At 48.0% G+C, this 11869-nt stretch overlaps 1 protein-coding gene and 1 non-coding gene across 2 annotated transcripts; one reads left to right on the top strand and one right to left on the bottom strand.

Moving 5' to 3' along the window:
• Window positions 1–1703: 1703 nt before the first annotated feature.
• Window positions 1704–3726, top strand: Rhov (ras homolog family member V). The gene is made up of 3 exons (XM_034495265.2): window positions 1704–2022; window positions 2199–2257; window positions 2452–3726. Exons 1-3 carry the CDS (start codon window positions 1815–1817, stop codon window positions 2893–2895), a joined length of 711 nt encoding a protein of 236 aa, XP_034351156.1. The 5' UTR covers window positions 1704–1814; the 3' UTR covers window positions 2896–3726.
• A 2901-nt stretch (window positions 3727–6627) lies between these two features.
• LOC117704893 (U6 spliceosomal RNA) lies at window positions 6628–6731 on the bottom strand. Its single transcript, XR_004606397.1, has one exon. It is a non-coding gene; the product is annotated as a U6 spliceosomal RNA (small nuclear RNA).
• Window positions 6732–11869: the final 5138 nt, after the last annotated feature.

Raw genomic sequence — 11869 nt, 5'->3', positions numbered from 1 at the left:
TCTCATATGCTCTCTAGTTGACCTTCCTAAGGCTGAGTCTGTAAGTTCCTTAAAGTCCAACGACAGTAGTTGGCCCAGAAACAGCATCCGCAAATGGGTAATTATGATGGGTTTTTCTGTTAGTGATAATACTAGGTACTGGGCTGGAGAGATGGCTCAGTAGTTAAAGGTGCATGCTGCCTTCTAGAGGACCTGAGTTCAGTTCCCAGCACTCACCCAGGCAGCCTAATAATTGTATGTAACTCCAGCTTCAGGGCATCTCAGGCTATCCTTAGTCTCCTCAGACACTGTACTCACATGCACATATTTATGCCCATGTAAGATACACTTAATTACAAGTAAAATCATTATTTAAAAAGGATAGCAGAAGATATTTTGGGAATTTGTATTCAAATGTATGGTGGGGTTGCTGAAGAAATGTCCCAGCAGTTAAGAACACTTGTTGCTCTTTCAGAGGACCTGAGTTTGCAGCCACCTTATGACTGCTAACAACCTTCCATAACTCCAGTTCAGGGGATCTGACATTCTGTTCTGGTCTCCATGGGCACTGAATGTATCTGGTACATAGACATACTTGTAGACAAGACACCTAGACACATAAAAATAAATCTTTAAAATATTCAAAAATATATTTGATAATGAAAGTATAAAATCCAATGTGAAGTTCCACACCTTTTGTCTGAATGGCTGTTCTAACTTATATAGAAGTTCATTGACCATTGGTCATCTCTTCAGACCATATGTATGTGTGTGTGTATGTTTGTGTATGTATGCATGTATGTGTGTGTATATATATATATATATATATATATATATATATATATAGAGAGAGAGAGAGAGAGAGAGAGAGAGAGAGAGAGATTAAACATAGGGTCTCATGTATGCTAGGCAAGCACTCTACTACAGATTACATCACCAGCTCCTATAATATATGTGTGTATATATATTTTTGTTTGTTTGTTTCAGGACTAGAGACAGAGTTTCATTCTAGTCCTGACTGGCCTAGAACTTACTATGTAGATCAAGTTATGCTTCTGCTCCTGCCTCTGTTTTTGCCACCCCAGTGCTGGGAATAAAGACGTGGACCAGCCACCATGCCGTGGTATTTGTTTATTTAAGATAGGGTCTCACATTAGAGTTCACGTGACTCCGTACAACAGAAGATGGCCTTGAACTTCTGATCCTTCTAGGGTGCTGGGATTAGAGGAATGCACCATTATACCAGTGTACCATGATCAGACCCAGGGCTTTACATGCTAGGCACGCACTCTGAGCCACATTCTCAGCTTCAATCTCAGTAGATTAAAAATACTTTATTAATAAAATTACTATACTGGTGTTTAATATTTGTATAAATGTCAGTATAGTAATTTTTAATTACTTGTAATCTGTGTATAAAAGTGTTTTTAACTTAGAAAAGATTGAATGTGATGTGTTAAATTTGAACATACTGTATTATGAATTCTGTAGTTGCATCTTTCTACTAACAATAAATTGTGAATTTACCAAAGTATCATATGCTGGGTCTTTGTCCTTGTACCTTTGTGGAGCCAGGTTTTCATATCCCTTTCTTCTCTGGATGCTTTGCTATTCCTTGGTATTCTGCAGAGGGAGGTTCCAGGTTGGTGGGCGGGGTCCGGGGCACTAGGGACATGCAGATGAGGTGGGCGGGACCCAACATATATACCTTCTGTCAGCCTCTAGCGGGCGTGCCCAGCTTGGACAGATTGTCAGCGTCCGGCTGCGGAACCTGCTTCCCCGAGCGCCGCGGAGCCTGGTCCGGGCTGGCCCCTCTGTTACCCCGGGAGAGGGCCATGCCGCCGCGGGAGCTGAGCGAGGCCGAGCCACCGCCTCTCCCGGCCTCGACCCCTCCTCCGCGGCGGCGCAGCGCCCCTCCAGAACTGGGCATCAAATGCGTGCTGGTGGGCGATGGCGCGGTGGGCAAGAGCAGCCTCATCGTCAGCTACACCTGCAATGGGTACCCCGCGCGCTATCGGCCTACAGCACTAGACACCTTCTCCGGTATGTTTTATAGCCCCGGGGCCCCTCAGGCTGGGTAGGGTTGTGCATTCAGTAGCCTAATGGCGGGAGGGCACGGAAGACCCCAGGAGCAGGCCCCGAGGTGGTGCTGGTGAGGCCTGTCTGGAGGGACTAGGATGCTGTGCCTAAGTCATGCTTTCCCCTCCCCACCTCTGCAGTTCAAGTCCTGGTAGATGGAGCCCCTGTGCGAATCGAGCTCTGGGACACCGCAGGGCAGGTGAGAACCTGGGTGTAGCCTTCCTTGGGCAAAGGGTTGGAGAGGAATGGGGATTGGGAGGATCCCTGCATGGAGCAGGAATGGAGCAGACCTTGGGCTTTAGCACTTTTAGGTCTCCACCCCCAAGGGAGAAGCAGATTCTGGCTCCAACGTGGAGGGAATGATGTTGCTAACGACTAGCTTTGCCACCCCAGGAGGACTTTGACCGGCTTCGTTCTCTCTGCTACCCCGATACCGATGTCTTTCTGGCTTGCTTCAGCGTGGTGCAGCCCAGCTCCTTCCAAAACATAACAGAAAAATGGCTGCCGGAGATCCGCACTCACAACCCCCAAGCACCTGTGTTGCTAGTGGGCACTCAGGCTGACCTGAGGGACGATGTCAATGTACTAATTCAGTTGGACCAAGGAGGCCGGGAGGGCCCAGTACCCCAACCCCAAGCCCAGGGTCTGGCTGAGAAGATCCGGGCCTGCTGCTACCTTGAGTGCTCGGCCTTGACACAGAAGAACTTGAAGGAGGTGTTCGACTCGGCCATTCTCAGTGCGATTGAGCACAAAGCCCGCCTGGAGAAGAAACTGAATGCAAAAGGTGTGCGCACGCTCTCTCGCTGTCGCTGGAAGAAGTTCTTCTGCTTTGTTTGAGCAGCTATGGCAGTGCAAGAGATAGGCAGGTAGCCTGAGACTTCTGACCCTGAGACATTGGGTACTAGCAGGGCCTGGCCAACCCCTGGGACTCAGTTCTCTATTGAACACAGGGGACATGGGCCTCAAAGCTGTATACTCTGGTAAGCCAGGATGAGCCTCTGTCCTGTGCAAGGACTGGCTGATTTGGATTTCTTTGGTCAAGACTCACAGGAAAATCCCAGCACTTTGATTTTCATGGGATAGTTCCATCAGTGTCAGTATCGCTAAGCAGCTTGGGATGTAATTCTCAGTTTCTTATCCTGAGGCCACAGGTCAGTTTGGCTGAATGCAGGCCCCTTTCCTAGCACAGGTGTGATGAAGCAAGGAAAACAGTGGGGCATCTTGGAGGGCTGGCGGCTGGTCAGCCTTGATTTGAAGACGTTTGAGATGGGGTATGAAGAAGAGGCCAGTGAGAGATTGAGAGGGAAAACAGAAAGTGAGGCAGTGGTGGACAGGAGGCAGATTAGAGGCCTGGGCCTGGAAGGAGGAAGACAAGAAGAAAGGGTGGACAGCTGTGGAGAAGGCTGGTACCTGGGCTGCCCTCAAGCCCCAAGGCCAGGGAGGACAGGACTGCTCCCTGGGAAGAACTGGGTCTCTGGGCTCCCCAGGCACTGCCCAAACTGGCTGGGCTAGCAGAGGGGCAGGAAGTGAGAGTAAGGCCCAGCAAAGGGAGGGGGAGGAGCTGCAAATAAGAGCCCCAAGGAGGAAGGGGCAGGGTCATCCTTTCTCCAAGGTCAGAGCTTAGAAGGTGAGCTATGCAGTCTGCAAATAAAACCTTCTGTTTCTGAAGCTGCTGTCTGTGGTTTCCTGGAGTGGTCAGCCCAGTGCCCCTTCATAACCTTTGCCAAGGCCCTACAGCCTTGGTAGATGGTTTAGGAACTGAGGCTTGGTGAAAGGGTGGGAGCTGGATCAGATGGGACGGTGTGATGGGAACTGGACTAGGGGAAACAGGTGTGGGGCTCCCTGCTCGGGGCTTGGTTTACTTGGTTCCCAGGAGAGCTAGCGTGGGAAGCAGCCTGGAAACGGGTTTCCCCAGGTGTCAGCGCCAGAGCTGCTTTCCCATGACCTCATCAGGTAGGTGTGGCCCCTCCCTTCTCCCCCTCCTTTCTAGAGTATGATGCTCGGCTTCGGGGCTCTAGGACAATCTCAAGCCCTCTAGCCTTTCTGCTCCTACTCTTTGAACAGTTTTCAGGACCCAGGGTCTGCCTGGGGAATGTCACCCCAGTTTGAATACCAAGGAAAACCTATACAGCGTTAAAACTCAACCACTGGCCAAAGTTTGTGGCCTTTGGTTGGTAGGACCAGTATTCATCCTTGACCATACATACCTACTGCAGGTTAGGGTGCTGGCTGTGGATAATCTAAATAGGGGTTTGGCCCCAGGAATCTTGTGTCCATGAGGGTTCACTGGCAGAAGGCTTGGAGGGGGGTGGGAATCCAAGGATGGGAACTAGGAGGCACTTTAAAGAGTATTTTGGGGAAAACCAAAACTTATTTTTAAACTTATTTTGCCTTAAGGAAACTGTGGTCTGGAGACAAAAGAAGGTAATATGTAACTAAGTGGTTAGAGGAGCAGCATAGAGTTAGGTGTATAGGTGGCATTCTATACAAGTGTTTCAGAGGTACACCTAGGACACCTGCTGGGCACCTGCTGGGCACCTGCTGGGCACCTGCTGGGCACCTGCTGGACCAGGTGAGCACCTATCCCTTTCCCAATCCACTGGGGCCCAGGTCCCTCTCCAGCAAACTACAGGTTGTGTGTGTGTGTGTGTGTGTGTGTGTGTGTGTGTGTGTGTGTGTCAGCATCACTGAGGGACAGAAATACTAGCCAAGTAGCCAAGTGAAACCTTAGGTAACCTCAAGTTCAGTTTTAGCCAAAAAAGCCTCGTATCCCTCAGAGCACCAGCCACCTTCTTTTGTTTCCTTCTTTCCTTAGGTGGAGGTGGTAAGCTGTGTTATGACAGATATATCCATGGCTAGCTGCTACCCTAAGCACCTGGCATGCTCCTTTCTAGGCTGGAGAGAGACTCAACTTCAAGATTAAAAGTTCAAGTCCTGACACCCATCAGCACAGGCAAATACTTTGAATTTGTTTTGTTTTGTTTTTGAGACAGGACCTCTCTTTATAGTCCTGCCTAGCACAGAACTCACAAACCAGCTCATTTTCCTTTTCTTGTAACTCAGTTTCCTTATTTGCAAAATGAAGTATTCTTGAGTAGAGATTGTCAAATTGTCCCAAGGCCTCTTGGGACTGTGGGGCAAAGAAGCCTGATTTGGTGGCCTTGGCTCCACCACCACATATACAGTCTGGTTTCTCTCATGGTCCCAGCATCTCTGAGTCACTGAGGCTGCAGCCTCTGTGCTCACACTTCCTCTCATGACAGTTGCTGATCCTAGCCAGGTTCTCTACTGACTCACTCACTACTACATCCATCCCTGTGCCTCCTGGCACCTCCCTTGCCCAGCACTGTAAGCAGTTCTGTTTTCAGCGAACTCCCCGCTCTTCACTTGGGCCTCTTAAGGCCTCCCCAGATCTGACAGCAGTCTGGACCAGTGCAGTTTGTCTTAGTGGTCCTCAATTATCTCCTGTCTTTGACTCTAAGTTTTGGCTTTTGCAAGATCTAGTTTAAAAATGTCCCCTTTCCCCTCCCGCATGTCCTGCTTCTCCTCTGATCATCTTCCAGCATCTCCCTCCTCCAGAAGGTGCTGGGCTGTCTGTGTCTTCATGGCTGCTCAGCACAGAGAAGGCACACTTAAGATACTCCCAGCTTTGCCAAGGAGACCATGCTTATACCCTGTGGGCTTGGGCAGTGTGTACCATTGTCCCTTAACTGTTTAGATTCGCCAGGACCACATTCAGCTCCAGGTTTGTGTCACTGAGACCCAGAGCCTGAGACTTGGGGCCAGGACTTGTGCAGGACAAGGATGTCCAGCTCCCAATGGCCCCAGCCCCGCCATGCCACCTCTGTGTAGCATGGCATTTCTCTACTTCCTGATACAGGCTTTTCATTTTTTTCTTTCAGTCCTGAGGATCAAAATCAGGGCTTTGCTCAACTGAAGCAAGCATTCTACAAGAGTCTACACTTACAGGAATAGTTATTATTACTTGGATAAACTCATGTGTTATATACAAACGTTTAGACATATGCATGTAAATGCATATGCAAATACAGTGTCCATGTCAATATCAATTTTTTGAGATAGGGTCTCACAGGTTTTTTCTATTTTCATTGTATTGCTTATTTATTTTTAATGTTTTTGTCAGCATGTATTATCTATATGTAATAATTGGTTTATGACTTTTTTGTTTGTTTTTTAAGTCAGGGTCTCTCCTAAAGTCTTAGCTGTCCTGGAACTCACTCTGAAGGCCCCAGGCTGGCCTCGAACTCACAGAGACCCACCTGCTTCTGCCTCCAGAGTGCTGGGATTTACATTATGTATGTTACCACTACCCAGCTAGCTCATTATGACATTTTCACACATGTACACAATGTATTTTTACTATATTCAACACACACACACAAATACACTGTATTCCTTAGCTCCCTCGCACTCCCATTGATTCTCTTCCTGTTCTCCACTGGACCCCCCTTTGTGTGTGGGGGGGTATGTGTGCATGAATGGAAGCCAGAACCATCTGATCCCTCTGGAGTTACAACAGCTCAGCCATCTCTACAGCCCCTCCCCTTTTAAAATAAGAAGTGTTTCACAGATTTGTGTGTCATCCTTTCACTGGGACTGTGCTAAGCTCTGTATCTTTCTAATTCTAGTATATGCATTGCTGAAAGGAACACCATATTTTTTATTGAAAAGATTTTTTCATACAATATACTCTGATCATGGTTTCTCACCACTGCCAAGTCCCTAGATCCTCCCCACCCACCCTGCTCCATGCCCTTTCTCTTTCTCTCTTTAGAAAGCAAACATGCAAACAAAACAACAATGACAAAACCACCAGATACACACACATTCATAACAGCACAACCCATCAAAGTACAAAATCAGTAACCATAATATATAAGCAAAAGGAAAGAAAGACCAAAAAAATGCCCAAACAAAGCAACATGAGACAGAAAAATCAACAAAAACACAAATCCCTGAACCTGGTATTGAATCCCTGTGATCACAATTGTGATTGTTTTGTGTTGGCCATCTACAACACAAGGGGCCTGCCCTAAAGTGTGGCTAGTACACCCACTGAGACTCCCTTGCAGAAGACTAATTTTCCTTTTGCAAGTGGATATCAGTTAGAGATAGCTTCTTGGCTAGGGATGGGAGCTCGTGTTGAGTTCTCCCTCTCAGCACTGGAATCCCAACTGACTTGGACCATGCAGGCACAGCCTGTGACTTCCTAAGTGTCAATCTTGTGTCGGAAGACACTGCTTCCTTGGTGTCCTCCATCTCTGATGGCTCTTACCATCTTTCTGCCTCCTCTTCCTCAGAACTCCCTGAACCCGGGGAGGGGAGGACTAATGAAGACATCACTTTTAAGTCATGTACTCACTCACTGCACGCTGTCCAATTGTGGAGCACTATGTTAGTTCCCATCTACAGCAAGAAGAAGCTTCCCTGGTGATGGCTGGGCATGGCACTGACCTGAGTCCCAGCCTGAACTGACCTCATCTATATTGTTTTGGGTCTTATGAGGCCCAGGCTGGCCTTGAACTTGAACTTCTGATACTTCTGCCTTCACCTCAAGTGCTGATTACAGGGATTCAGTACCATGTCCAGGTTATGTAGTACTGGGGTTCAGTACCCACACAACTACTGCCTGGTGTATGCCAAGGAGGTACTCTATCTACTCAGCCACAGTCCAGCCTTTCATGTGCTTGTTTACTTAGACTTATCGATTCTCATTATATTGCCCAGGTTAGCCTGGAACACGAGGTCCTCCTGCTTCTGCCTCCAAAGCAGAAGTAAATTAGTTCCACCATCCCTTCCTTCCCTCCTTGGCTGTATTTAGGATTGAATTTAGGGTCTTGTGCACCATGCATAAGTGATCTACCACTGAGCTGTATTCCCGGAAATCTGCCCACATGCTGCTCCCTTTTCTCCTCACCTTTTATTTTGAGGGCAGGTTCTTGTTCACTCTCCAGGACCCACATAGTAGGAGAGAACCAACTCCAGCAAGTTGTCTTCTGACCTTTACTTCACCCTGACTTCAACATCCTTGGCCAGATCCCCATCTAGGGACGTTTAGATTGTCTTCCTCACCTAGCATAAGTCACAGTACAGCCATGCTAGTTCCTTTGTTTGTTTGTTTGCTTGCTTTATTTCTTTTGTGTGTGGTGGGGGGAGGGCAGGATTCATGGGTCACTAAGAGCAGAAAACCTGTTCTCTATCTTTGGCTTAGTGACCCTTCCCACACCCCACCCACCACCCCCCATATAATCTGAAGTAAATTCCTGAGGAACCATTTATGTGTGTGACTGGGGGAAGGAACTTACTTTGTTGAAGGATCATGAATGTTCAATAAATCCTAAATGACAAATTTATATACAGTTTCATACGTGTACCTTTCTCTGTGTGGCAGACTTGGCTATGTGCAAAAGTCAGTCATTACATACATGATTATGTAAATGTGAATGGCCATCTGTTTAAAATGTTTAAGTTATTTTATATTTATGGGTATTTTGTCTGCATACATATCTGACGTGCCTGGTGCTCTCCAAAGTCAGAAGATGTCAGATCCCCTGGAACTGGATTTATTTGTATTGATGGTTGTGATCTCCCAGAACCCTCTGAAAATCAGCCAGTGCTCTTATTAGCTGAGCCATCTCTCCAGCCCTAGCTGGCCATCTTTACTAAAAGTGTGCATATGTCTGTATTTGCATCAGGTCTGCCCTCCAGAGTGTGCGTTATATTGAATTGCATCTGTGGCTGGGGAAGCATGAGGGTCTTTGTGCTCATGTCTAAGCATCTGTGTTGGTCTGCTTCCCCTGGGCCTGTGTCTCTGTGTTAGAGTCAATTCTATCCGTGTTGTCTTTTGTGAGCATCTTTGTGTTGAGTGTGCTTGCTCAGCATGGATTGGTGTGAATGGGAGCACATGCACACCTGAAGGAGCTGTGTCCTTGCTGCTGAATAAGAGCAGATTGGTGCCCAGAGCTGAGGTGACACACCCTCCCTGGTCGTTCCATTCTCCTGGGAACCAGCTTACCAGTGAGACCGTGAGACCGAAAGCAGACTTCGTCAGGAGCACCGGCCCCTTTTGCAACCAGCCCTTGCCCCAGGCTGTAACCACAGATCATATTGCACAGGTCAGACCTGCCCACTATGACTGGCTGCCAGGAAACCCAGCTCTTAGCAGGGCTGTGCCAGCAGTGCCCTCCTTGGGCTTGGGCCAGATCCCTGGTAAGGTGAGCAGAATATCATAGAGGGGCCTCATGAGTCACTGTGAACAGTAGGGAGTGACTTCCTGGGTCTGGGCACTGTTGCTTTCTGTCCCTGTGTACAGCAATACTTAGGCAATCTTATATCAACTGCCTGTCACGGGTTTCCTGATCTTGAATCCAGGCTTCTTGTCAGAGTTTTGCATGGGGACTGAAGAATCTGCTCTAACAAATGGTCTCGAGTCTGGTAATGGAACACAATTTACTTATTTTTTTTTTTTTAAAGATTTATTTATTTATTTAATTTATATGAGTACACTGTAGCTCTCTTCAGATACACCAGAAGAGGGCATCAGACCCCATTACAGATGGTTGTGAGCCACCATGTGGTTGCTGGGAATTGAACTCAGGACCTCTGGAAGAGCAATTGGTGCTCTTAACCACTGAGCCATCCCTCCAGCCCCAATGGAACACAATTTAAATCCTAACACTTAGGAGGAAGAAGAAGCAGGAGGATTTCTATGAGTTTGAGGACACCCTGGTCGATGTAGCTAATTCCAGGACAATCTACATAGTGAGACCCTGTTTCAGAGAGAGAAAGAGGGAGAAAGAGAGAGAGAGAGAGAGAGAGAGAGAGAGAGAGAGAGAGAGAGAGGAAGAAGAAGGAGGAGGAGGAGGAAGAGGAGGAAGAGGAAGAATAAGAAAAAGAAGGAGGAGGAAGAGGGAGAGGAGGAGGAGGAGGAAGACAGAGACAGAGAGAGACACAGGGAGAGAGACACACACACACAGAGAAAGGGAACAAAGAAAAGAGAAAAAGAAATGGGTCTCTTGGAGGGTGAAACTGAGTAGGCCAGGGTCCTAAGGGTCTGGGAGGGCCTATGCTGGGAGGAAGGGAAGTTTAGTAAACAGCTGGGTGACGGTGAGAACAGGTGCTATCATGGAGCTATCTCCTCTCTTGCTGAAACATTTTTAGGGCTTTCTTTAAACTGAATTAGGCTGAAGGATGGGCCCCCAACTAGGATTACTGTGGGACTCATTGTCAGACTATAGGGCCTTGGATAATAGCGTGGGTGTGTAATCACCTACTTGTAATCTCTCTGGAAGATGGACTACAGCAGCAGCAGCAACATCTCCAAGTCTCTTTGACCCTTACCTGCAACAGTATCTCTATCTCCCCATGTGTCCAGATGCCTCTTCCCAATCCTAGACCCCAGAATTAACGGGTTTGAAGAAAGAGGCATTAGGCCCTGTGTGGGCTTAGGAATTCCCTGAGGCTTTTTGGAACTAGAAAGCAGGTAGCTGGACCCCACCTAGGGACACCTGCCCGTTATTGCTTCCTCCTTCAGGCCTGTGCTCTGTGTGATTAGATTCCATTGCTTCTGCCTGCCTTCCTCTTCAGCTCTGATCCTGCTAACACAGCTGTTCACAGTAGCTGTCCCTCCAGGAGAGGTGAGATTGTTGTTTTCCTTGCAAAACAGGAGACCCTTTATTCTGGAGACTGTGTACAACCCACCTACTCCCTGTGCCAGGCAATAGACTGTGTTCACTGAAGATCCTCACCCTCACCAATAACACACACACACACACACACACACACACACACACACACACACACACACACACACACGGAGATTTGGCCTCTAGTTCCAGCCCCATCCTGACTTGCTGGGTGACTTTAGGCAAATTACTGCCTTCCCTCTTGTCTGAGTTTCTAGCAGTTATGAAGTGGGGCTAATACTCTCTGCCCCTCCCTGGCTCCCAGGGGACCAGTAGGGATAAGCAAGATAATAGCAGAGAACTGATTTGGAGGAAGCTATTCAGTGCCAACTGAGAGGTATCAGAGCTGGTCTGTGTTTACATGGGTGTGGAACTCTGGTTCCCAGCCTCCTGGGGCTTGGGACCAGCCTCGACAGCTTCTTGGCTCTTGACTTCTTTGTCCCACTTCCAGAGAGGACAGAAAGCTGAACAGTTGTCTACAGATGAGACTGCCACAGCACAGACTTTGGGGCTTTGGAACACTGGCTTTCCAGCCTGGCTATAATTCCAGTTACTGGCTGTGTGATCCTAGGCTTGTCACTGTCCCTCTCTCTGGGCGTTAGCTCCTTAACAATGTCAACCTCATGATTCTGGACTAAGAGGAGAGGACCCTGGAGCCTGTAATTGAATGCTAATGTCACTAATGTGGGGCAGGAAACATTTTGTCATCTAACGCTACCTTCTTTATTTCCTGTATTTCTTTCCAGGTTGGGGTCACAGACAAACCACATGGTCAACATGGCCAACCCAAAACCATATATTATGTGCAAAGGGGGGCATCCGTAAGGATGTGTATGGTCAGAGAGAAGTCTCAGGGAAGACAACCTGAGTGAGGATGATGTAGCTTTCTCTGTCAATGCTTGCTTCTTCTACCCACTGCCTCTCCCTGCACCTCTCCATCCCACAGCCTGATGCTCTTTCTAACACCCATCCCAGGCCTCTCCTCAAACCCCTGCCCTCTGAAAGCAAGGTGAAGCTTCCTCTCACCTTCCCTGACACTAAAGAACCTCCAGCCATGACTCTACCCCCGCCTCTCTTTCAAGCATCTGTGATGGACAGTGACTTTG

The sequence above is a fragment of the Arvicanthis niloticus genome, chromosome 2 (assembly GCF_011762505.2).
Source record: "Arvicanthis niloticus isolate mArvNil1 chromosome 2, mArvNil1.pat.X, whole genome shotgun sequence".
Lineage (NCBI taxonomy): Eukaryota > Metazoa > Chordata > Mammalia > Rodentia > Muridae > Arvicanthis > Arvicanthis niloticus.
The sequence above is the reverse complement of the archived record's forward strand: the minus strand, read 5'-3'. Positions and strand labels throughout refer to the sequence as shown.

Coding starts and splice junctions, on each gene's coding strand:
- Rhov (XM_034495265.2), top strand. CDS start 1,815: ATGCCGCCGCGGGAGCTGAGCGAGGCCGAGCCACCGCCTCTCCCGGCC. Junction 2,023..2,198: donor AGCACTAGACACCTTCTCCG/GTATGTTTTATA, acceptor CCACCTCTGCAG/TTCAAGTCCTGGTAGATGGA. Junction 2,258..2,451: donor TCTGGGACACCGCAGGGCAG/GTGAGAACCTGG, acceptor TTGCCACCCCAG/GAGGACTTTGACCGGCTTCG.